Source organism: Dermacentor silvarum, chromosome 1 (genome assembly GCF_013339745.2).
Source record: "Dermacentor silvarum isolate Dsil-2018 chromosome 1, BIME_Dsil_1.4, whole genome shotgun sequence".
In the NCBI taxonomy this organism is placed as follows: Eukaryota; Metazoa; Arthropoda; class Arachnida; order Ixodida; family Ixodidae; genus Dermacentor; species Dermacentor silvarum.
Window position 1 is genome coordinate 21,428,614 of NC_051154.1, and position 26,892 is coordinate 21,455,505.

At 45.3% G+C, this 26,892-nt stretch overlaps 1 protein-coding gene across 8 annotated transcripts in view; it reads left to right on the forward strand.

The window, feature by feature from the left end:
* The window catches only part of LOC119457885 (bromodomain-containing protein 8), a 108,798-nt gene that overhangs the window by 48,899 nt on the left and 33,007 nt on the right, over positions 1-26,892 (forward strand). For all 8 annotated transcript variants that reach the window (XM_049665356.1, XM_049665345.1, XM_049665350.1 and 5 more), the window contains 3 exons: positions 2,405-2,676; positions 16,223-16,594; positions 26,209-26,572. In XM_049665356.1, coding sequence (XP_049521313.1) covers positions 2,405-2,676; positions 16,223-16,594; positions 26,209-26,572 — 1,008 coding nt within the window. The remainder of the gene's footprint in view (positions 1-2,404; positions 2,677-16,222; positions 16,595-26,208; positions 26,573-26,892) is intronic.

The window sequence follows — 26,892 nt, forward strand, 5'->3', positions numbered from 1 at the left end:
CAGGAGACATGCGGGGAAAACAACATCAGGGGACGCGTGAGAGTCGCGCATCCCCACAACGTGTCCACAAGCGGGCCACGTGCTGTACCTTGCAGGTAATCTGAAGCAAGTGCATAGGGTGAGGTGAGATGGTTAATGCCTTGATGCGCATTGTGCTCCTGCAGCACATCAAGTGTTGGCGATCACATAATCTGAAGTTTCTGAGACATGGCGCGAAGCGTTTACTCTTGTCAAACAGAGAGTTTGCGGTCATCGAGTGAGACCTGTTCATGTTTGCCTGAGCACACGTGACACCGATAAAACTATGAACCTTACTTCGTGTAGTTATCTTTTTGTTATCGCCATCAATGCTGCGCCTTTCTGGCGAAACTGATTTAACATTTTTTTTTCCTCGGGACAAATATCCCTATATTTTTACACTTTTGTTTGATTGTGCGCGCCATCTGATGATGGCTGTGGGGCATTGAGCACGGTCAGCCTTGGTGTCCAAACTTTACGTAGCCCCGTGAAATATCACACAGTAATGCCATGAGCTATGTCGATGCATTGCTCTCGGTCTGATCTACACTGCACGCGTTGACACTCATAACCACACTATTATGGGCCGACCATTTTGCAATTTGTAATTGCTTACTGACAGTTGGTTTTACTGCTGAAAATTTAAAACCTCGAATTAACAGAATTCGCAAGTTAAGAAGATTTTTGAAGTGTCGGGCTTAGAATCCGATAAGTACGGTAAGCGTGGACAGCTGGGCTAGTTAGTTGTGATTAGCATTATGAAACATCGTTCCAGTGCATAAATAAACATGGACGAGAAGCGAAAGACAACAAGAACGGCAGAATGCTGCCGTTCTTGTTGTCTTTCTCTTCTCATCCGTGTTTATTTGTGCGCTGGAACAATGTTTCATAATGATAAATACGGTATATCTCTAAACAATTTGTCTATTGAAGCAACAGATTAAACAAATAACTGATGTTGCTTTCAATAATTCTCGAAGTCATGTGTCACTATGAGCGACGTCGCAGCACTGCCATGTACGTAGGCACACTTGCGCGATAGACGTCGACTCTCCGGCTGGGAGCACAGTGCCCGCAAGGAGCAAAGGCAAACGGCATTTGGTTTGAAATCTAAGCTCTTTCTGTGGTGCGTAGGGATGTAATACTCTTTATACAAAATCGTTAGCGCACATTGTATGCAGTACACTTATCAGCTTAATATGGCCAGACCTAGTGAGGGGCCCGTTTTTTTTTTTTTTTTTGGTAATGCTTTATTTAGACAATTCATTGTCTGGGATGAAGGGGCTAAAGGCAGATGCAACTGCCTGACAGAGGCCCCCCTACCCATACATTACTCAGCGGGTGGGACATTATGAAGGATAGTGCAACAATGTAGAAAAAAAAATGAACATAGTGTATGCGGCACGCAATCAAATACAAAAAGAGCAAGAATCTTACACTGTATACATAGTATAGCATCGGTTAATGCGAGAGAACAAGGAAATATTTAAACAAACAAATAATAGTAATCAGTGTTACAAAACGTTATACAACAAATAGGAGAAAAAATGTAAGAGAACGAGTAGAGACTAAAAAAATGGGGAAAAAATATCGAGACCAAATAGAAGAGCTAGCAAGGTTCTCTATGCAACGAACAGCTCTTTTTTGTAGGATTGTCAACCTATCTAAATTTGTCTTAGTAGTTGTACCCCAGATTAGTAGACAGTAGTGTAGATGTGAATGAACAAGGGCATAGTATAATTGAAGTTTTAACCATTTTGGCACCAAGGTTCTGATGTTATATAATATTGAAACTGACTTGGACATATTTGCATGGAGCTTGTTTACATGAGGTGTCCAGCTCAAGTTCTCTTCGAAAACAACACCTAGGAATTTATAAGTAGGAACCCGTTCGATAGAAGAGCCTTTAAAGCTAATACAAGTACTATAGTCATCAGGTTTATTACGGCTTTTAAAGATAATATACTTAGTTTTTTCTACATTTAGTTGAAGCTGATTTAAATTTAACCAGTTTGATAGTTCTGTTAACCAACTATTAGCGGCTATTTCAAGTTCAAGTAAGTGTTTGCCTGTGAAAAAGATGCTAGTGTCGTCTGCATAGAGAATTATGTCAGGGGTTCGCGGTATATTCACAATATCGTTTATATAAAGAATAAAGAATAATGGTCCAAGGATGGAGCCTTGCGGTACGCCATATCTTATCTGTTGTGATTGGGAACGGTAACCATTTACACTAGTAAACTGCACCCTGGTTAGAAGCTGATGCCAAATTTTGGTGATTGTTAGGTTACCATTCTTCCGAAGCAGTGGTAGTTTGTGTACGAGTTCAATGTTTGTATGGTGACAAAATGTAAGCTGGATCAAGTGAGGGTTCTTGCTTTTGCAGTGTGCCATGTTTGGTGTCATCACCTGTGAAGCTGTCTGTGGAAGAAGTGACAGCACCACTGGTCGCTGAGCCTTCTGAGACACCCTGTGAAATTCCAGCTGTTGAGACGGTGGAATCGGAACCAGAGCCATTTCCTGCTCCTGAGGAGCCTATGGAGGTAACTGAGGATGTCCCTGAAGACACGTCACCCAGTGAGGTAGAAACTAAAGTTGAGCCTAAGGAAGAAGATATGGAGGAAGATGAAGACCAGGCAATTTCTCCAGCTGGGGAAGGTAAGCAAGTTTGAGCTGCTAACTTGCCCTCAAACACTTCAATGAGAGACATGCGACGAGAAAAGAACGCACAGACAACAGAATGGTTCTTAAGATGGACTTGTGTGAACTATGCAAGTTTGCAATCACGCTGTTTAGCTTGAATATCGTATTTACTTGCATAATGAATGCACCCCCCACTTTTCCAATCAATAAGTGTGTTTTTTCTTTTCCTCGCATAATGAACGCACCCTGAACTTGCTGCCGTGAAGTAGGAGAGACACGGTACGATTTGGTGTCTGATATAGCGTCAGACGGGTGCTATAGTATCGGATGCAGTATTGGACACCATATCGTACTATGTGTCTCCTACTTTTGTTGCGATAGCAATTATATGGACACACAAGATGCATTTTTCCATCTCCATCGCTCGCGGGAGGAAAGCTAGGAGGAAACACGTCGTATAGGAAGGGGGCGGCGCAGCAACTGCGCACTTCGCGGCCACGTGTACCTTATCTTGAAAGTGATTTGCATCGGGGGCTGAGTCTAGCAGTGCGACGGTGGCTTATACCTTTGTGCGTGCTCCGTTCTTGCCGCTCAGTTTGCATTGAAGCGATACACAGCATGAAGGTCACTTCGCTCGCTGTTGCTCCCCCACTTACTCATGCCAACATTGACAGCGAGTGTCCGCAGTCACGAGTATGATGTGTTCATGTTTGCCTGTGCGTGCTGACACCATTCTTGTTAATCTACATAGGTACTGAATGTTTGCAAGTACATATGGCCGATAAAACTATTATTCTTACTTCGTTTAGCTGTCTACGCATTTGCTATCGCAATCGATGGTTCGCCTTTCCGGCGAAACTGCGACTTTTTTAGAGGTGGCCGTGGAAAAAAAAATTTTTCAAAATTTTACCCTGCATAATGATTGTGCATATTTTTCGGGAAAAAAAAGTGCGTTCATTATGCGAGTACATAAATACGATAATTGCTGCTTAGACTGTAGTATTCAAACTTTTAAAAAGGAACAAGTGGACACTTTGGCATTCATTGTCATGACTGTGGTTGTGGGCCCTCGTTTATTGTGTGCTAGATCGCAGCTAAATTGGGCATGAAAATATAAAAGCCTCCACGATTGCATGTGGGAATGATGTGTGTGAACACACTTTTTGTTTCTTTTTGCCTGAGCAGAAAGGACCTTGACAGTGTCAAGGCACCAGTCTACTATATGTTTTTTTCACTGATGTTAAATTGTTTTAATGCGATAGTGTTAAGGGCCCCGTGTCGCAGAAAATCCGGCGTCGGTGTCTGCGTAAGTGCCGGCGTCGTTGGCAGAAATAATCATGCCGAACCGCATCATCCCGAACCACCCCGACCAGGCAGGTCCTTCGCGTGGCGCAAGGCATTTGTGAACAAAAATTGAATTTCTAAAAGTAAAATCCGTCAGAAAAGTCTTAAAGTGTGACTTAAGGGGGGACATGGGTTTTTAGGCTTAAAAATTACCAAAAATTCGAGCTTGGTAAAATTACATTTTCGGATTCTGCATCTATTGTTCTCTTGATCTTCCAAGTTTCTTATCTCGTATGTCAGTATTTAAGCCAAAATGTATTAATTTTAAAACTATACTGTGGGAGATTTGTTTGTTTTCTTCATTTTCGCAAAATACTAATTTTGCACATCCAGCAATACATTTACTGTGATAGATCAGTAGCTATCACAGATAGAATAACAATTCTTTTTGCAACATGAAGGTACAGTGGAACCTCGATGATACGATCACGGCTAATACGAATTTCTGGATTATACGAATTTTTCTGCGGTCCCGGCCGAGCCTTATTACTTTGCAACGTGCTAGAAAACGGTTGTTACGAATCGATTTCCGACCCGCGTTAGTTGTTACGAATAAATGCCGCCGCACCGACGGCCGTAAAAGAGAACAGCGCGCAGTCACGCACTTTCTACCTTTCTCTTTTGGTACGGAGGCGCGGACGGGACGCCAGACAGCGCGGAGGCCGCGAATGGGCGCGAAGAGTTCGAAGCGGTGGCGCTTTTGTTCCTTTTGTGCTTTTCCTCCTTTTCCGCGTGCCATCGGGCGGAGTGGCTGCCGTGCTTCGGGCTGCGTTCTTTTTTACGCCATTTTGCCTAGTCGCAGCGAGCTATGTCTACCGAGATACGATCTCAGCTGATTCGCGCGGCTATACGCCGAGGCGTGGGAGCCTCCGTTGGCGCGTCTTCCGTCGGCTGCGTTATCGGTGCCGATGACGCAGGGCGATTGTGGGTTTCGCTGCTGGAGTCACACGGTGCAAGATAGCGCGGCACGTAATCCACGGTGCAAGGTTGCGCTCGTTCAGTCGGGTGCTCCTCCGCTTCTCCCGCTAATCGCCGTATTTTTCTTGCCGTAGGAGCGCTTCCGTATTCCGAAGGCGTGCTTCGTCCAAAGTTTATTCGCCAACGAGCGACGATCCATCACTAACCTGGGAGTTCTCAGCAATCCGAATTCTGTGTGTCAAGTGAGGACGCCGGCGTGGTTTACGAAGCAGACAACTGTGGTTGCCATCTTGCCGCTGCCATAGCAGCAACCAATGGAGAGACGCCTTTCAGCACGGCAGCCAATCGGAGGCGCGCTTTTATTAGAGGGCCCGTGTGACTATCTATCGCAGACCCGCGCTTCTTTGGTGTTTGTGCGTTTGTTACAAGTTGGCGACGACGGACGAATTGAGAAGCGGAACAGTGAAACTTTGAGGTTTCGAACGATACCAAGATGGCGGCGCTCGGTGGCGGGAAATACGAGATATGGCTCCGTGAACTGCGGTGATTTTGCGCGATTTAAAGCTGTTTTCTCGCCCTGCGCACTGACGAGTTAAACTTTTTCGGGCACTTTCAGTGCGTTTTCAGCCAAACCATTTTGATGCAGCGTAGATTAGGCGTTGGCAGATACCTAAACGCGTGGTTTTCAAAAATCAATTTTTCTCGCAATTTTCGCGATCGGATCCCGGCGTCCCCCCTTAATTTAGCTAGATTTAATTGTGCTTCGATGATACGAATTTCGGCTAATACGAATATTTTTCGTGACCCCGTAAGATTCGTATCATCGAGATTCCACTGTAGATGTTTTGAGCACACAACATAGGAAGCACTTTTCAATTGGTCTTTTGTGTGGCCAAATGCAAGGCCATGTTCAAAACAATGGAGTTCAGTTATCGCCCTTAGACCTGCTTATAACGAACCTCCATATAACGAATTCCTGGATATATTCGAAGTTTTTCTATTCCCCGCCGTTACTCCATAGAAGCACATGTATTTGAGACCTCTACGTAACAAAGTGACAGTGCGAGACCCCCTGATATCACGAATTTTCCCCTCCGACAACCTAGAGATTTCGCCCCAAATTTTGTCATTTTTGCGCGAGCAGCAACCGGAAGCACCTTCTCTGCCGCGACGGAATGTGAAGCGAGCGCACATGTGCGTGCGTGTGTGAGGAGGTCCTGCATCCCTTGACCCGGCGATCTCGCCGCCACGGGCGTGACCTTTCCTCCTCCCTTCATTCAAACCTGGTCCTGCCACTTGCTGCAGCTGGCCTAGCCCGCCAAGCCGGCACTCTCTCCTTTTCCAGTTTATGTTGCCGACGCGCTGCTACACGCTGTGACACATCACACTCGATGAGCGCGGACACGCGCTGTCAAACGCTGCCGGCGTGTGAAAGCGCCGCTGCAGAAGCGAGCGAAGTGACCTTCGTGCTGTTGTCTCTCGCTTCAATGCGAACTGAGCGCCGAGAACGCACAGCACGCACAAAGCTACGAGCCGCCGCCACACCTACACTGCCTAGACTCTGCCCCAACGCAGATTGCTTTCAAGATACGGCCCGCGTGCTGCCGCGCAGTACGCAGTTGATGCCAGAGTACAGTACAACGCCGCCCCGCTATCCCTCCCCCCTCGCTCTCTCGCCAGTGCCTCGAGCGCAACGGATAAAAGTGCGCTTCCTCCCTGCTTTTCTTGCGCGCGCGAGATCTCCCCTCGCACATTTTCACTCGCACATACAGCATACGGCGCGCGGCGACTGCGTTATTGTCCTTGGACTTTATACGGAATATCTATGAGCCAAAACCAATTTTAGGGCCACAACACGTCATAGACACCATCTTTATATAGCAGATACGAATCTCAAGGGCCATACTTTTGCTGGCGGAAACCGAAAATACGTCATAGTTGTCACCCCCGGCACTTTGGGTGGCCAATGCCATCATCAAGCCACCAAGCCAAGCGACATGAAAAGTCAAAATGGCCGCTCGGGCCGGCGCGGGGTGGCAGTTCGCAACGTATGATGCGGGAACGGTCCCACAGTTGAGACGCAACAGCGGGGTTATCAATGCATTGGGTTCTATGGGAGCTGTGCCGAGACCAGCCGGAAATGACGTAACAGCCGGGAAAACGCAGCCCCCGGGAACGTAACAGCGGGGTTCTACTGTAACACTATACATCGCTACGACGCCATCGTGACACTCGCTCTTCGTTTCCGATGCCTCGCGCTTGTGCGAAACGACACGCGTCCACGCATCCGGTACCTGGTGTGACATTCCGGGGATAAGTGCTTCGACGAAAATGGAAAACGGGTGCGCGTTACAATTGAGGGCGCGTTATAATTGAGTAAATACGGTAAGCGTGTCTTTTTTGAATTTTCGTGCCGAACCTGCATATAACGAAATCCTCTTTATATCGAAGTTTTTCGGGAATTTGTCAATTTCGTTATATCCAGGTTTAACTGTATAAAGTAAGAAATATTGACACAATCATAAAAATGCTTCCTATGTTGTGAGTCTTGAGCTTTCTGCTATTGATTCATATGTCACTCTTATATTTTCATGTGGCAGTTATTTGTATATTGTTGTAAGAACAAAAGACCTTGTTTTCTTAATTATGTAATGAAATAATAAACGTAGAGAAAAGTTTACTGCATTTTTAGAATCGTGAGAAGAAGCTAAACAAACATGCCAACATTTATCAAGTTTGGTTCAAAAATAGGTAAGGATATATGAGAGAAAAGCCTGATAAGCATCCAGGGATCTTTGAGTGCTATCGTGTTCCACTTTAAAGGCGAAGCTTAAGTGTCCTGCAAATTTTTTTTGCTGTTAGGTTTTGTGCTGTGTGTGGGTGGTAACTTTTGATTTAATGCTGTATAGATAGTGATGGTTTAGCCTTTCAGGGTCACCACTGTACATGTATAGTGGTGAAAACAAGTCTCAAATGGATGCTAATGTACATCTACGGCGACAAACAAACAAAAAAAAGAAAGCTCCTTTTGGGTCTGAAGCTCTGCCAAGCGTCAGTCTGGAGGTGCGGCAACCTCCCATGGCTATAATAAAAACTGAAACATTATTGTGCTGCCGCCTCTTGGCTTCAACAAGAACTGATTTCCTGCTTCGCTTTACGCGGCTGTCAGCATTTAATAGAAAATTGGTAGCCACCTCACTCCTCCTTTGTCCTCCTCCTCATGTATGCAGGATGTTTAAAAATTTTAAAGTTCAGGGATTTGGGAAGTATGCCAAACGCACCAAACACATGTGGCCAAATGCAAATGGGTACATCTATGGCTAGCTACGGCTGTCAGTGAATTGGCGTGTGAGAACACTGGTTCAAAATGGTTCGACTGTGTGGGATAAAGTGGCGGTGGTGTTGGTTTCAATTAATAGTACTTGAGACCTTATGTCGCTGAAAAAAAAAAAGAAAAAGATTCACAGCAAATGGTTTCAGCGGTAGTGGCAATGCTTTGAAGGCATCCATATTTTTAGGTAGGTCCGATGTATTGGGCATGTCCGAAAAATTGGGCTTTGACTGTATATCCAATACAGTGGAATCTCGATGATACGAATCTCATAGGGGACTCCGGAAGGAGGAAAGCAAGGGCCCAATACATAGAGAAAACATTCAGGTTCGATACCACGGCCCGTTTTACGAACGCCGCTATGTACGGAACGAAGAAAAAGGGCGCAGTGGCAGTGGTATGCGACCGCCGAGGCCACGTCACCTCCGGTGCATCGACCCGCCCCTGCACGATCACGGAAGCGGAAGAACTGGCCATCGCGTTAGCCATCCTCGAAGGTCAACACGCAAGAAAACCACTGTCGATCCTCGCGGACTCCCAGCAGGCCTGCCGCAACTTCCTACAGGGAAGAATCGCAAGACCTGCGGCACAAGTCCTTGCCCAAATACCCAAGGAGGACACTGACGACAACACCATCATAACCATCATTTGGATACCGGGTCACGCTGCCATCACGGGTAACCTGTATGCCGACAGAGCAGCTCGAGAATTTGCATATAACCGAGCACTCATCACGCCGACTGCAGATGACCCTGACCCAGTTGACCCCGAGTATTCAGCAATCCTCAACTACCACAGAGGGAGTCGCTTGCGATATCCCCCACCCCATCGAATACTAAAGACGGAGGATGCCGCTGCCTGGCGTAGGCTCCAGACAGGCACTTACACGAACCTACACATATTACATCGCCTGCACCCCACAGCCTACAGGGACGAATGCCCGTGGTGTGGGGCCACACCAACCCTATACCACATTACGTGGGAGTGCACGCTACACAACATAGAACACCATGACACGAACACCACGAGGGAGCAATGGGAGGCACTGCTGTCCAGCTCGGCCCTCGACGACCAGCTCAAGCTGATCCAGAGAGCAGAGAAGATGGCAAGAGCCAGCGGAGCCCTGGACTAGGGGCCCCGACCATTAGCGATGCCCCATTGGGGCAAGACAAAACTATATTTGAATTAAAGTTTATCTATCTATCTATCTCATAGGGTCATGAAAAATATTCATATTAGCTGAAATTCTTATCATCGAAACGCAATTAAAACTAGCCAAATTAAGGGGGGACTGGGACGCAGGGATCAGATCGCGAAATTCGCGAGAAAATCGATTTTTGAAAACCACGCGTTTCGGTATCTGCAATGCCTAATCTACGCTGTGTGAAAATGGTTTGGCTGAATACGTACTAAAAGTGCCCAAAAAAGATTAATTCGTCAGTGCGCAGGGTGAGAAAACAGCTTTAAATCGCGCAAAATCACCGCAGTTCACGGAGTCATATCTCGTATTTCTCGCCACCGAGCGCCGCCATCTTGGTATCATTCGAAAGCTCAAAGTTTCGCCATTCCGCTTCTCAATTTGTCTGTAGTCGATTTTGTAACAAACGCGTAAACGCAAAAGAAGCGCGGGTCTGCGATAGGTAGTCACATGGGCCCTCCGGTGAAAGCGCGCCTCCTATTGGCTGCCGTGCTGAAAGGCGTCTCTCCATTGGTTGCTGCTGTGACAGGGGCAAGATTGCAACTGCAGTTGTCTGCTTCGTAAGCCACGCCGGCGTCTTATCTTGACACACAGAATTCGGATTACTGAGAGCTCCCAGGTTAGTGATGGATCGTCGCTCGTTGGAGAAGAAATTTTGGATGAAGCACGCCTTCGGAATACGAAAGCGCAAGCCTCCTACGGCAAGAAAAATACGGCGATTAGTGGGAGAAGTGGAGGAGCACCCGACTGAACGTGCCGCGCTACCTTGCACCGTGGATTGCGTGCCGCGCTATCTTGCACCATGTGACTCTGGCAGCGGAAGAGACAATCGCCCTGTGCCATCGGAACCGATAACGCAGTCGACGGAAGACGCGCCAACGGAGGCTCCCACGCCTCAGCGTACGGCCGCGCGAATCAGCCGAGATCGTATCTCAATAGACATGGCTCACTGCGACTAGGCAAAATGGCACAAACACAAAGAACGCGGCCCGAAGCACAGCAGCCACTCCGTCTGGCCGATGGCACGCGGAAAAGGAAGCAAAGCACAAAAGCATCAAAAGTGCCACCGCTTCAAACTCTTCGTGCCCAGTCGCGGCCTCCGCACCAAAAGAGAAAGGGAGAAAGCGCGTGACTGCGCGCCGTTCTCTTTTGCGGCCGTCGGTGGGGCGGCGTTTATTCGTATCAACCGACGCGGGTCGAAAATCGATTCGTAAATCGTTCTCTAGCACATTTCAATGTAATGGGGCTCGGCCGGGACCACAGAAAAATTAGTATCATCCGGAAATTGGTATTAGCCGTGATCGTATCGAGATTCCACTGTAATCTGTTATATGAAGGTTCGGCTATTAGCAATCTTCCAGCCTAGACTACTTGTCTGAGTTTTCATTGAAACCAAAAGGCTTTAGAATTGAATTTGATTTGAACTGTATTTCGATAGACTACTGTGTACGTCTTGAAAGAGATCTTTATGCTTGCATTGACATCACGCATACCTTCTTTTTCATTTTTGCTGTTTCTATCAAAGTTGTCTTTGCTTGTGCCAATTGCTATTCTTTTTGTGTATTTCTTTATTACTCTACCCACTCCTGTAATAGCCTCTCTGGGGGCTGACAGCATCAATAAATAAAAAAAAAAAAACCTATGAACTGATTAGGACAGGCAGCTGCGACATCACCGTTTCCACTTACACATCATGCAGTGACCATATGTGGTGTCAGATGCCTCAACTCTTTGCGGTCCGTTGTCGGGCAGGGCCCGACAACGCAACACGGCCGTAGCGGTCCGCTGTCGGGCACCGCCTGACAAGGGTGTTCGGGGGTTAAATTTCGCAGTTTTTCTCACTACGATTCGTACGCATTCTTTGTATACATGATGCGCCATCTCTTGAGGGATAAGTAAACTTTGTTTGTTGAAGTTTACTTCTTTTTGCACTAGGGTGCAGCACAATGTTCAGCATGGCTTCTGTATACCAGAGCGTTCTGACTTGCGCGCTGAGATGCATGACCACTTTTTCACCGCGTGCGTTTTACAGTGGTGCATTTAGTGAAAGCGATGATGACTTTAGTGAGGAAGAGAATTACGTGCCTCCATCAGATAGTGATAACAGTGATTCGACAGAAGCTAGTGACGAAGACGATGGCAGCGGAGACATTTTGTCGAAAGACAATGAAATGGCGGCGAAAGCTTTTTTCTGGCTTCTAGAGGTTTCCATTGTCAATAGCTTTATTTTGAGGCACACACGGCTGCGGAATCATGATGAGAAAGAACAGCTACACCTGCAGTACTGCCGGAACCTCATCCTACAACTGGTGGGTCACGTTAGGGCTAGAGCCAAAAAGCGGGGCCCGTCTGCACGGAAGGAGTGCGAGGAAAGGCTAGATGGGAGGAGCCATTTCACCTACAAGCTCCCAGGCCGAAATAGCAAAGACTGTGCTTTTTGTAGCGACCGAAAAACAAACGGAGGAAGGAGGGAAACTGTTTTTCTGCAAAACCTGCAGTAACAACACTGGCCTGCACCTAGAAAAATGCTTCGAGCAGTATCACACGCTGCTCAATTATCGGTAGAGGAGTGTCCTTCAGAATGCAAGAGAAAAAATAAATATCCTGTTAGTTTTTCTTCCGCAGTGTGTGTTTTTCTTCGTGGCACCACAAACTGGCAAAATAGTTTCGGACCAGGACAGCCGGAAAGCGGGTAAAAGTTTCAGACCGCAAATGGTTAAAGGTGCACTTTAAATTTTTAAATTTTGAAGGTAGATGGAGGTTGCTACAGTCCCGCATGTTGTGCTCAGTACAAACAATAACTGGTTGCATTGTGGCATAGAGGTCACTGCATAAGGCCTGGTTTTTGTTTTCTTCATCAGAATTGCTAGACAATAAAATTGACACCAACATGTCGTCCTGTCGTTTCGTGTCTCCCTTTCGTCTTTGTTGTTTGCACTGTAGTAATTACAGTGTTGAGATTGCTGTTCCAATTGCTCCAAACTGCTTTAAAAGGCAAATCCTGCTACATTTTTGCTGATGTTCTCCAAAGCTGTTTCATAAGGTGTTTTCTGCTACTTAAAAAAACGAAACTTATTTCTCGAGTTCGAGACTCCACATATCTACAAGCCACCTTCTCCATCACATACACTCGTCATGCGTGCGCATGGAGGAAGTAAAAGGTGGGCTTGAAATGTAGTGGTTACGGCAATTGCCGAAATGGCGCTTTTTAGGTGAGAGCACGCAACTTTTGTAACACTTTATGGAAAGGCGTTCCACTGTACAATGAAGCCTTTTCATGATGTGGCTTTGCCGTGGTTTCATCAAATGGGCATGTTATGGCTGCAAATTTACATCAATGGTAACTCGTTGCATGTGCCACTGGATTTGTTTCTCTTTGTTGCACTGCTGCCGTTTTGCTGTTTGCAGCTGGTGTAGCTTAGTGAGCGAGCATTACAAGGTGCTACCCAAAAGTTCCGGTAATTTGAAAAGCACGGGCAAACTGAGTGTGGTGCACATTTTTGCCGCTAGCTGCCTTGCAGATCAGTGTGCAGAACGACTTGCATATAAGAAGCGTTGTTTTGCGAAGTGGTGTTTTGTAACACAATGTTTCATTGATTTCGCGCATTTCTTGGCAACAATTATGGCAGACTTCAAGGGGCAAAGGATTTTCATCAAGTTTTGTTTTAAACTTGGCAAAACTGTGACAGAAACTCATCGTATGCTATAGGACGCTTTTGGAGTCGACGCCATGAGCCAAAGTAGGATGTTTTTATCACGTAAACGCTTCAAAGAGGGTCGAATGTGTGTTGACGACGATGAACGTTCTGGACGCCCGTCAAAGAGCACAACCCTGGAAAAGATAGCGGAAGTTCGGAAATCACAGTCGAACTATAAAGGATATCTGCAACATTCTAAGACAATCATGTGGCACAGTTCAGCAAATTTTTTCGGATGTTTTGAACATGAGGCACATTTCTGCAAAATTCGTGCTAATACGGCTCAGTGACGAACAGAAGCTGCACCGTGATTCTGTCTGTACGGAACTAAAACTACAAGTCAGACAATCCCACATTCCTCTCCAGTGTAATAACCGGGGATGAGACATGGGTTTATGGCTACGATCCTCAAACTAAACAGCAGTCGTCGCAATGCAAGTCGCCAAATTCTCAGCGGCCGGGGATGAGACATGGGTTTATGGCTACGATCCTCAAACCAAACAGCAGTCGTTGCAATGCAAGTCGCCAAATTCCCAGCGGCCGCGAAATGCACGTCAAGTTTGTGGGAATGTGAAGTCCATGACTCAATGCTCACTTTTTTTTTACCTACATGGAATTGTCCAAAAGGAATTCTTACCTCCTTGACAAACCGTGAACAGCGAGCTTTATTGTGACATTTTGAGGTGCTTAAGATAAAGCATTCGTTGCAAGCGTCCGGAGTAGTGGAACAACAACTGACTTCTTCATCACGACAACGCATCCGCTCATACACCACTCGTTCGACATTTCCTGACTTCCAAACAATCACAGTGCTTCCGCACCCACGCTATTCACCTGACTTCGCCCCTTGTGACTTTTTCTTTTTCCCAAAGTTGTTGAGGCTGAAACGACGTCGGTTTCACACTGACTCTAAAAACAGTTGCACCCTTTGGGGTGGGTGCGTTTCTGCCACACAACAATAATCGTCATCGGTCTTGCTTGCGTTTCCTATCTTGAAAACTCTGCACTTGCTACTTTCCTGTCGTGAACACTGTGTCACGCTGATAACGCTCTTGCCGTTCGTGACCGAGAAGTGCCGGGCGCACAGCGTTAAAGAAAGGAAAGCCACGCAAGTCAGATGACGATTATTGTTCTGTGGCAAAAATACGCCCCAAAGGGTGCAACTGTATTTAGAGTGCTGTTGAAGTGATCCAGTCGAAATCGCAGGTGGTCCTAAACACACTGTCGCCTGGAGAGCTCCACTAACGCATGAAATTGCGGCAGAAAAGCGGGGATCAATGTATACATGTTCAACGGGACTACTTTGGAGACAGTGCTGATTAGGCATTATGGTCAACACTTTCTTTTTTACGACTATTCCTGGAACTTTTGGGTAGCACCTCGTACACACTCCTAACACTCCTTTGTGGCCAAGTTCCTCAAACTTTTCTCTCTGTGCACACTTCTACATTTACCGCCATTCTCACGCCCAGCCTTCTGCAAACCAGAAAGCTAAAGTAGACATTAGAGAGGTTTGTGGTCGTACTACCATTGTTATGCTGTAGTGGTGTAATTTTCTATACCATCGTCTTCACACAGTCATTGTCATCCCATTGCCATCATGCTGTCATTGTCATTACTTCATCATCATGCCTAGCATTCGCATGTTTCAAGGGATACTAAAGGCAAATAGTGAGTCAAGCTAAAGTGATATATTAGTGCTCGAGAATCTCGAGGAAAGGCATCAATATTATTGAGAACAGAGTCTTAGTAATAGAGGAATTGAGGTAAATGCAGGATACGATTAGCTACTCCCCCGGAACATTCAAGTACTTGCCCGATGACAAAGGCACTTCTTATTTGAATTCTGTCACCAGCACTCAACTGCTCATTACAAAAAACATGATTGTATTGCATTATAAGTCGAAAGAAAGTGCTGCTTGTCCAGTTCGATTTCACTTTTAGAAAAAAGAACTCATTGACATTACCCTTCACAATGACGCAGGTGGTTATATGGTTTCATTTCCGCTCGACTCTGCACCGCCCGTGCTTTCGCGTTTCAGTAGTTTCGTTATCGCATAGTGCTGCGCTGCTTTTGCTGGCTCACGAAACTTGCACAAACTCCAAGTAGCAGAGAATTCCACTTCCATGTGATGTCGCACGATGCCTGAACGAACCACGCCACTTTACCAAAAGCAGCTGCAGCAGCGAATTCAGCGCTCTGTCTTGGCTTGGCTTCTTCATGGCCGCACGTTTGTGTTTGTGCAAAAATCTGTACTGCTGTCTGTTCAGCACAGTTTTATTCACTGACGGCAACAAAGGGCAGTGATGGCGTAGGCAACGTCACCACTTGCCTGTTTGATGGCGGGAGATTTTAATTGCGATAAAGGTATTCAGACACTTCAGATGCAATTTTCTCATAAACTAAGTCTTTTCTTGGCACGAAATAAGCTTTGTGAGGTTTCTGGAATGGTAGTTAAGCAGTCCATGCCGACATAGTACTTAGTATTTTGATCTAAACGTTTCCTGGTAAAAATGTGCTTGTTTCTGGTAAAATGGACTTGCTCTTTCTTGTTAGAAAATCGCCTTTGAGAGAAGCAATAGAATGAGCTCTTTTGCTTCTCTCAAAGGCAATTTAGAAACTTTTAATGTGCCTTTAGATGCTCCAAAAGCTAGTTTTTCTGCTCCAAAACGGCCTTGGCCAATCACATCACTATAATTATGACACTAGTATATAGCTGAAATAAACACCCCTCACGCGAGCAGCACGCTGTGCACTTGTTATCAGACAATGTGAGAATTACTCCACACTTGAACTGATTCTGTCAAGTGCTGGTTTGCCGGTTCAGGCGCCACTTCCTGCCTAAAAATGTAGTGGACTGGGAAAAAAATCGAACTGAGCACTACACGTCTATGCATACAACACCAAAATCCTCCAACTTAATTCTGGCCCTTCGCGATCTCGCAGTGGATGGAATGAATGCATTCTAGTCTTTTATTTTCGGTTGCCTGTTGCATATGTTAAGCTTAATGACTTGCTAACAATGTGTTTATCCATTTTACTGATTTTTAATTTTTTTTATTTTGGTACAGCCGATTCTATGGTGGAGACAGTTGCATCAGAGGAAATGGTCGTTGAAACTGTTATTGAGGACTCCCTCTCATCCGGCCCCAACGTGGATGACGACAAAGAGAGTGTACAGTCAGACCCTGAGCATGGCACTGGCGCTGACCAGGAGACAAAGCCTGAGAGTGAGGGTGGCAAGGAGGCCTCAGAGATTCCGGCTGAACATGTGTGCTCGGAGTCTGAGTCAAAGGACAAGGATGACAAGGACGACATAGATGAGCAGCTTGTAGCTGATGAGTCTGACTCTGTCAAGGACGCCTTGAAATCCGAGACCAATGATGATGAATTGCCACCAGAATCCCCTGATGCGCCTTTGAAAAAGGATGAGCAGACACAAGGTGAGTGGTCACTTCTTTCCTTTCCCGCACTTAGGTGAATAAAAGGTTTGTCATTGTTTTGATTGCCACTTGTACCGGATTGAATGCACAAAGAATTAGTAGAACTTGTTGCACTGGAACAGAAATTATTCAATTTACAAAATCCATAATACAGTCTAGCCTGCTTACAATGAACTTCTTTGTAGTGTGAAAAATGTTCACTGTAAGAGAGGTGCATTATAACTGGACTTTCCCTGTGTGATTTGAAGTTTCGTGGCGTACATTGCTGCCTTTCAAACTGCCAACCTTAGTGACACATGTGATACAAGCCGAACACAGCGGGTCGGGCTGTTGGGAACAAAGGAAACTGCAAGCTAAGGAAAATTCAATGAGTACTTTTTCAAATGAGCAGTGCTTCAAGATTTGAAGACATTTGACTTGGCAACTGTCGATAGCAGATGTTGAATCATTCACTCTTTCATGGAATTAGCTTGGGTGAGCAAATATTTTGCCATGCTGGTATCATGCTCTGAAAGCCAAAAATCTCCCACAGGATGGTCCTGTGAAACTAGCTGGTGTGACTTGGTACATATCTCTGTGTGTGTGAAATCACAGAGCCAAAGAGAAGGAATAGTTCCTCATGAGTTTGTACTACTCCTCCTAGGAGAGACCAGTAGTGGGGTGCTAGTGCTATCGCATCATAGCTGCTGTAACTGTGACACAACTGTTCCTGCTGTGGTGCAATTGTGGCAGAAAGAAGCACGTAAGCATGGGAGAGAGTTGAGTGTCCCCACAGCACTTCGAGCAGCATATAAAGGAGTCGGCAAGGTGTAGGGTCACTGCTTGATCTTCAAAAAAACACCTGTGCTGTTTGCTTGTGCAATTTGGTAATTAACGACTGCTTCAGCGGGAAAGACCCAATGATTCAACAGGTTCGTCAGGCTCTGTACATGTTTGCCTCACGTTGTTTAGCACAGGGAATGTGCAGAGATCTGGTGCACTAATGTGTCTGATCAAACTGTGAACTTGGTTGTATAATTCCGTGAATTCTATACTTAAAATTTGGCTGCAATAAAATCGAAGATACCTGAACATCGTGAACGTGGCACAAATTTCTTAGGCGTCGCCAATGCTGTTGGTCGCAGTGAACCGACACTGGCTCTCAACCTGTGAGGAAATAACAAAGGAGGCTTCCCGAGAGCCAGCGAAAAATAAATACTGAAGAAAAAGTTAGCCATGTGCAGATGCCCGCATGGTCCCTCTGGATGTGCTTGGCACTGAAACATCCGTCATTCAAGGTAGGCTATTTTTAAACTTAAACAGTCCCTAAGAACGCTGCTAGCACTCCCAGTTTAACCTGGAACTTTAACCTGGAAAACTTTAAGCATGTAAAATCCCAGGCAAGGAGAATGCGCCGACAAGCAAGACGAGAGAGTTGGGCAAAGTTTATATCAAGCATGAACTCGTACACAGATGAGAGAAAAGTCTGGAATAGAGTGAAGAAAGTTAACGGGCAACAAACATATTCCCTGCCTTTAGTAAATAGCCATAGAGAAAGCCTGGAAGATCAAGCAAACTTTCTTGGTATACATTTTGAACACACGTCGATCTCCTCACACTACTCCGAAACCTTCCTAAAGTACAAAACGCGAATAGAACAAAATTTAGGAAGAAAATGTGCAACAAGTGAGACGTACAACGAACCATTCTGCATAGCAGAACTGCAGGCAGCACTGAACTGTTTCAATACATGTGCTCCAGGTTCAGACCACGTAATATATGAGATGTTGAAACAACTACCCTCCGAAACACAAAAAACCCTCCTTTCCCTTTACAACGTTATATGGCTTTCCGGCGAGATCCCCTCTGTTTGGAAGGGCTATTATAATTCCAATTCTGAAACGCGGAAAGGATCCTTCCTCTGTATCAAGTTACAGACCTATAACATTAACAAGGTGCCTCTGCAAAGTATTTGAAAAAATGATTAACTGTCGCTTACTACACTTCCTTAAATCAAACAAATTGCTCAACCCATACCAGTGTGGGTTTCAGGAGGGTCAATCCACCAGGGACCATTTTATATGTATCGAGGCACGTATCCGTGAAGCTTTTGTTCATAAGCAGTTTTTCTTATCTGTATTCCTTGATATGGAGAAAGCCTATGATACTACGTGGCGGTTTGGGATATTGAGAGACGTCTCATATTTAGGTATACGTGGTAATATGTTCAATGTTATCGAAAGTTATCTGTCTAGTCGCGTATTCCGTGTTCGAGTGGGCAATGTTTTGTCATGGACATTTGTACAGGAAACAGAAATGCCATAGGGCGGGGGGTGCTCAGCTACACGCCCTTTATAGTAAAAATGAATTCTCTTTGTTTGTGCATACCACGTAACATCTTTTATTCAACATACGTTGACGATGTGCAGATAGGATTTCAATCAAGTTTACTCGCAATCTGAGTGACAGGTCCAGCTTGTTCTCAACAAGGTCTCCAAATGGGCTGATGAGAACAGGTTCAGACTGAACCCGCAAAAAAGCACCTGTGTTGTTTTCTCTAGAAAAAGGGGCCTGCACCCTGATCCTGAAATTGTGTTGCGTGGTGGGCGTCTGCCTGTAAACAGGGAACATAAATTTTTAGGCATAATTTTAGACGCGAAATTAACCTTAATACAACATATAAAGTATCTTTAAAACAAATGTTTAAAAACAATGAATATCTTAAAGGTGCTGTCACGTACAACCCTGGGTAGTGATAGAAAATGTCTTATGAACTTGTATAAAAGCCTCATACGCACACGACTAAACTATGGAGCCATAGTTTACCAGTCGGCTACTCCAACTGCTCTGAAGATGCTGGATCCTGTCCAACACTTAAGGCATTCACCTGTCCACAGGCGCCTTTAAACAAGCCCTGTGGAAAGCTCGTATGAGTGGTCACTTCATCTGCAGAGAACATATTCGTCTTTCATGTACAGTGTTGACCGCTTATAATGTAAGTCGCCGGAGTCGCGAATATCCGCACTATAAGCGGTACCGCACTCTAAACAAAGCAACAATTTTCGAGGCCCGCACATATGCAAAACATGTGCACCGAGCCGCCATGTGTCTGCGACAGTCTAGGAATGCAGCTAGGATGTTTGAATTCAATTTACAGTCGAATCTCGTCAATTCGAAATAAATCACGCGGTAGCGCCTCCGACCGGCATTGCTCCGGCACCGCCAAAAATCGCATCGCGACGCGTGCGGTCGCACCAATTTTTTTCGCTCCATTCGCAGCATGTGAAACGGCCTATAGAGTAAAAGCTTAGGAGAGACCCCTCAATGTCGCATGGAAAAAAAAAAAATTTTTAAATGCAGCGGAAATTTCACCCTCTCTCAAATGGCAAGGTCGCCGATTCTGCATTGCGCAGGAATATGCGTGTACGCGCCGACGTCTCAGTCAAGCCACGCTACCGTAGCTACGCGTAGAAAACGGCAGTGAACCCTTCTTTCTCCTTTATGCTTCCTCTACTTTCTAGTCACGTGTTGACCTTGCACGCTGCGGCTACGGCACAGAGGGAAGCAGCGGCGCTGTCCCAGGCCGGCCAACGAAACTGCCCACGCCGGCAAACGCCCGCTTCCCGATAACGGCAGAAAACGAAACTTCGGGGAGCTGGCGCCAGGCCGGCTGAAGCGGCGGCGCCTGCACGGCGGCTAGCACGCACGATGACAGTCGAAAGTGAAGGAGTTACGAGGGAGGGCGAGGGGAGCCACCGAAGCGGCGGAGTTGCCGAGGCGAAATCCGCTTCCCTGCACCCTCCTCCCTCACATTCCACGGTCTCCGCGTGCACCCTTCGCCGTGCCGTGCCGGCGCCGCCCGCTCCCTGAAGTTTCGTTTACTGCCGTTATCGTGAAGCGAGCGTTGGCCAGTGTTGGCAGTTTCGTGGCCCTCGCTCGCTATTTGCGCCGTGATATTTCACGATTCGCACTCAATATTTTGGTTTCGACCTCACTGGCTGTTCGTTCGCACCACGTGCCCTTCTCCTCCACTTCGTCACTCTTTCTTCCTCGAGCACTTCTTGGGGCGCCCGTTTGAGGGGAGCGTTCGCTGTCTCCGCTGACTTCTGTACTCCCAGGCGGCCGTACTGTAACCGGTATTTCGTTTCCCGCAACTGCACTATAAGCGATACGTTTATACATGGAGTGCTATGGGAAAATTAACGGGAGTCTGAAAGGACCGCACTATATCCGGTCTTGCACTGTAAGCGGTTACGTTATAAGTGGTCTATACTGTATTTTCTGAGAGTGAACGCAAACAGTGAGCAGCCCGTGTATTCCACCATAAACGATTTCCCAGTTCTCAACTTTTTCGCAACTGGCCCACAGTGGCACAGCCTTTCTCACTGTGTGTTAGAGACTTAGCTGTAGAAACAAGGGTTCCACTGCTTGAATAACACCTTATGTCCCCTGCTATACGGCCCCCGCCGTGGCAGTGGCAACTTATACACTATGACACATCTTTCGTAGCTGTCGCAAAGCGCGCGCCTGTCGCACATATCCGAATGTACTTCCTCGAACTACATACTACTCCTGAATTTTTTACAGATGCATCGAAGTGTTAATCTGGCATGTCTTACGTAGTGGTCGGTCCATCCTTTTCGGGTGCCGGTGTTTTGTACCCTAACACAAGTATTTTCGCAGCAGAGGCCTAGGTGTTATTGGCCGCCGTTAAACACATTAAGGAAGTTAATATCCCAAAGGCAGTAATATACACGGACTCTTGGAGCGTCGTAAACGCTTTGAAAACTGTCAAAAAATATCGGAACACTGTAATTCTATCATTTTACACAGTATTATGCATCACCTATGCGTCCAACCAGCATGTCATGGTATGCTGGGTGCCGGGGCACCGAGAGATTGAAGGAAACGTGTTGGCTGACCAGTTAGCCACATCCGTCCACGCGAACGCTACCAACTCTTCCACGACTGTCCCTGTAATGGACTTCAAGCCCTCCCTAAGGAAAAAATTCGGGCCTTACTGGCAGCGGTTGTGGGATAAAGCAACAGAAAATAAACTACATGTTATCAAGCCCTATCTTGGCAACTGGCCGCCGGTATCAAAGAACCGCCATATTGAAGTAACACTTTGCAGACTTAGGATAGGACACACAAACAGTACACACGCATACCTCTTGTCCGATGGTGATCCACCCACGTGTGATAAATGTGGTCAGCCACTTATCATGTTTCACGTCCTGCTGCAATGCACTGAATTAGACGCTAATAGGAAAAAGCATTTTCCATTACCACCCCGGCAGCAAATTCCACTTCATCCTCTAATGATCATAGGTATAGAACCTCTCTTTAAATATCAACCTTTGTTCAAATTTTTAAAAGGTGTACATAGTTTGCATGCTATAGCCCCAGGAAATCCTTAGCACGGCCTCTTAAAAGAGGTTTCTGCTGCGGTAGCTGCATTTAAAGAAAGCACCTGCCTTCCCAGCCTTTCGGCCCAAAGGCCCCTAAAGAGGCATACGAGCTATTTCCATATTCTTGCATTTTAGCCCCATGATTACTTGTCATTCATACTATATCCATAGACCACTCCAAGTATCAGTCATAATTTTATACTATATATCGTTTTACGCTATATTTCGCTTCTATATAGCGATAGCGATCATCGCAGCTCACCAATTGGCGCTTAAGACAACATTATCAGTCATGGTGCTCTTTGGCCACATCTGGCCCTTGCGCCACAAAAAACCCACATATCATCATCGTGATGGTATAGAACGTGATGGATTCAAACTGTACAAGTGGTACAAAGAGTCAAAAGGACAGGGCACTTGTTTAATATGGGAAGCCTCCCATACTGTGATCCTTGTGTGAGCATCTAATCAGCTGCCTTGACAAACCCAGAATTTGGGATGATGTGCATAGTGCATATGCTGCTATGAAACAATTATTGTTGCCACATGGCCCATGCTTTGTGTATGTATGCACACTACATAGTTTTCTACTTCATGTTTTCCACTGTTTCTGTGACTGCACTAGTCGCAACTTATTCAGAACTAAGCTTTCATAACTTGATGGCACGTGCTCAAGGTTATAGAAGAGCATGCCCAGACAGACAAAAGCAACATGTACGCATAGGAATAGAAAACCTTGGCACATGTAAACCAAGACAAAAATGTATTATGTGGCTAAAATAAGTATAAAAAGCCAATCAAAGAGTAAAAGCCCTCGGCACTACCTCAGTGGATGACAAGGCGAACCTGACATGTAATTGCAAGAAATGAAAAGTTGAATCAAAAACATCAAGCAGTGATGGTATAAAAGCACTGGGTGGTAGCACAAATGATGATACAAAGATTTATATTTAAAGGGGGAAAGGTGCAAAACTTGATATTGTAGCAAAAATTAAACGTTTGCTACGATCTCGGTGAATTTGCTACAACAAATGAAAATGCATTGTGATGTGCGACTTGAATTTAATCTCTCTCCTCCATAAGACTTCTAAAGGCTAAACATGCACCTTTTTTGAGAATGAGCTGCAGAAAGATTCGTGCATGGTATGTAATGTCACAAAGCAACACTGGGGCTATCGGAGATGCCATAGTTTAGGTTATCTTAAAGGGACAATAAAGGCAAATACCAAGTCGACGTGGACTGTTAAAATAGCATTTCAGATACCTCGTATCGCTTGTTTCGTGCCAAGAAAAGATTTATTTGACGAGAAAATTGCGTCTTAAGGGTCCTTATACCTTTAGCGCAATTCAAATCGCCCACGCAGGTAGTGGTGACGTTGCATATGCCATCGCAACCTTTTACTGGTGGCAGTGAGTAAAAGGGTGCCCGACAGACGGCACTATGGGTTTTTGCGCAAAACGCAAACATGCGGCCATGGTGACATCAAGCCAAGACAGAGTGTTGGATTCACTGTTGCTGCTGCTCTTGGTCAAGTTGCGGGGACCGTTCAGGCATCCCACGACATCAAATGGACATGGCATTCTCTGCTACTTGCAGTTATGCAGGCATCAAAACCAGCACAGCACTACGCGATAACGAAACTACTTAAACGTGGAAGCGTGGGCGCGCAGAGTCAGGTGAAAACAAAACCTTTCGACCTTCTGCGTCGTTGTCAAGGGTAACATCAGTAACATCTTTTTTCAAGAAATTGAATACAACTGGGCAAGTAGCATTTTCTTCCGTTTTATGATGCAATGCAATAATCTTTTGATTACAAGTGGTTGAGTATTAATGAGAGAATTAAAATGAGGAGTGCCTATAGTGTCTCTAATCGTGTCCAACATTTATCTAAATTTCTCGATTACTAAAGCTCTGTTCGTGATAATATTGATGCCTCAGACGTTCTTGAGCACCAATCTATGACTTTTGCTTGATTTAGTATTGGTTTTAGTGGCCCTTTAACACAAAAGTGTTTTATACCATGCTGTCCCATTTAAGTATGTCACTACACAAATCCGTGAGATAGTGATACTTTGCCATTTTGTGCGTACCTAATTGTTATGTACGTAGGCATAGAAAGGTTAGAAAGGTTTGATTAATAAAGAAATTCTGCTCTTGATATACAGTAGATTTCAGTTGATTCGATTTTATGGTTAATTCGGTACCGACTTAAGGTCTTGGCCAATTCCCATGCATTTCTATGGGCGATGGCATATGAAACTTTTGTTATTGTAATCCTAAAGTTAGCCATCTCCGGATAATTCGAACTTGGCCAGTTAGCTCGCACATGCCTGACCCCTATGGTGACACAATAGCAACCCCTTTAGTGGCAGTGTCTGTCTTGGCGAAACGTAGGGGACAGTGAATACGTTGAACACACGTCGTCACCCATCGAAAACGCCAATTTTCGGCCAGCCCTAGGAAGATTTTCATGCATTAACCGTAGCTCACAATCTCCACTTGTGGCGTTTACCCGATTCTAATGCACACTCCCCCCCCCCCTCTCAGGAAAATTTGGCCAAAGATTGCCAGTCTGCTGCAATCGGATATAAAACCAAAACCCCTTTGCGGCGTTTATCGCTTTACCGCATAACTCAAATGCACTGCGGCTAAGCTGACTTTAGAGAATCAGTCGTCATTGTGCAACACATATTTTTCTTGCTAAAAAATTCATTGCACGTTAGGTTTCTATTTTGTTTATTTTGTCTGTGTTTATTTTGTTATGCTCTCTATGTAATTTCAAGGTTAGTTTTCTTTAGAAATATAGTAAGTGGGCGGGCATTTGATTTCAGGGGCGTGTTAGACTCTGGCAAATACTGTCAAATTAATTGGCGATGTGTTTTGACATTTTTATGCATATTGTTTAATTCGACCCGCCAGATAATTTGATCAGTTTTTTTATGTCCTGTCAGGGTCGAAATAACACAATTCAACTGTAGTATATATGTTGCAGTGAGGATATTTAGGCATGATTTGTTTTCTCACAGTAATCTGTAGAAAACATGGCCAGCAGCCTGGACACTTATAAGGGTAGTAAAGATGGTAGTGCTTGGAAGTGTCTTGCAGTTATACTTTGCCATTTTGTGCCTACGTTATGTTTAAAAAAGTAGGTATGGAAAGGTTAGAATGGTTTGCTTTATTAAAGGAATGGTATTTTTGTTGTATATTTGTTGCAGTGAGGATATTTTTTATATTTGTATTAGCACCAAGTAATTTTGTAGAAAATATGGCGGGCAGCCTGGACACCTCTATTGGTAAAGTAGGCATAGAAATGTTAGAACGGTTTGTTTTATTAAAGGAATAGTGCTTTTGTTGTATATTTGTTGCAGTGAGGATATTTTTCATATCATTTGTTTTAGCACCAAGTAATTTTGTAGGAAATATGGCGGGGAACCTGGACACCTCTAAGGGTGGTAAAGATGGTAGTGCTTGGAAGTGACTTGTGGTCTTGGTCGGCGTCTACAAGTGACTGTGTTTCTGTGATTTTTCAAAGGTGATCCCTGACAACTGTCACTGCTCTATGGTGCTGTGGTGGCTCACGCCATCTTCGTGTGGCGGCTCACCTTTAAACATGTGTATGGGCGCATGGGCACAATGCCATTGGTGCTGTAATGACATAGTTTGCCACATATGCACTCATTGTCGCATCGGTATATACCGTTGATGCCTGATAGCCTCTTGGGTGGTGTTTATGCTGCGCAGCAGCACAACACTAAGGTGCTTGCTATCACTGTCATTGCTTCACCCTTCGAGCAAAACTGTAATTAATAAATGACTGTACACATTTATGAACTTGTATTTGTGGATGTGCAATGAAGCTGCCACTGTTTCTTAGAATACATGTTTCACTTTTGTGTTATGACCAATTTCCCTGAAAGAGGGATCAACCAAAAACCTCAATTTCATTAATGCGCACCTAAATCTCAGTACACGAGCATTTCTGCATTCCACCCCCTTGGAATGTGGCTGCTTCCTCAGCAGCAGAATGCCAAAGCCACTGTGGAGGGAAGGGCGGGCTTATTGCTTCAGTTACCATGTGGTCTGCTGCTGCCACACTTTTTCTTAGAAATTCTTTTGGGAGAACAATTCTTGTGCACTACCGTGAAACTACCATTTGTGACTACATTTTTTGACCAAATGTCACTGGTAGAATGCCCTTGGTTGTGTCTATTTGTGTCTTGCAGAAGGGGATGTGCCAGAAGATCATCAGCCTACAGCTGATGAAGACGATGATGATGCAGAAGAATCAAAAGATGCCTGGGCCCCCGGAACAGTCAGCTCACCATCACCAGCAGGGGAGACCATGTCAAACTTAGATGAGCCACAGAGTGAGGACATGGATGATGATAAGCTAAAAGATGACAAGTCCTCCATAGACGATGCAAAAACCCCTGAGACCCCCAGTGGCACCGAGCCGGACACGAAGGACGATGGCTCACAGCATATTGAGTCTGGAACTGAGGATGGTACCGGCGAGTTGAGTAAACATCTGCTTGGTGGCTCTGTCACTGATTCTGTTCCCAACAGCCCAGCATCTGTGCTGCAGGGGTAAGCATAATTTCTTTAGAAGTATTTGTAAAAAGGGCAGATACTTCTGTGCTTGTTCAGTATTTGACTTGTTTAATCTATGAGAGTTGACAGCTGTCACATATTGATATCTACTTTTGATAGGAGCTTGCGAAGTGAATGAACCAAATATTCACTTGTATGTATCCAGTGCTGAATATTAGGTAAACCAGTGAGTTGCTTTAGGGAATTTCAGGGAATAGTTGAACTAATGATGAATCTTGGAAGCATAAGTGTGATAAAGCCTATTGACAAGTCAACACTTAGCAGGCAACACTGAGGAAGCTATGCAAGTAGTGTGG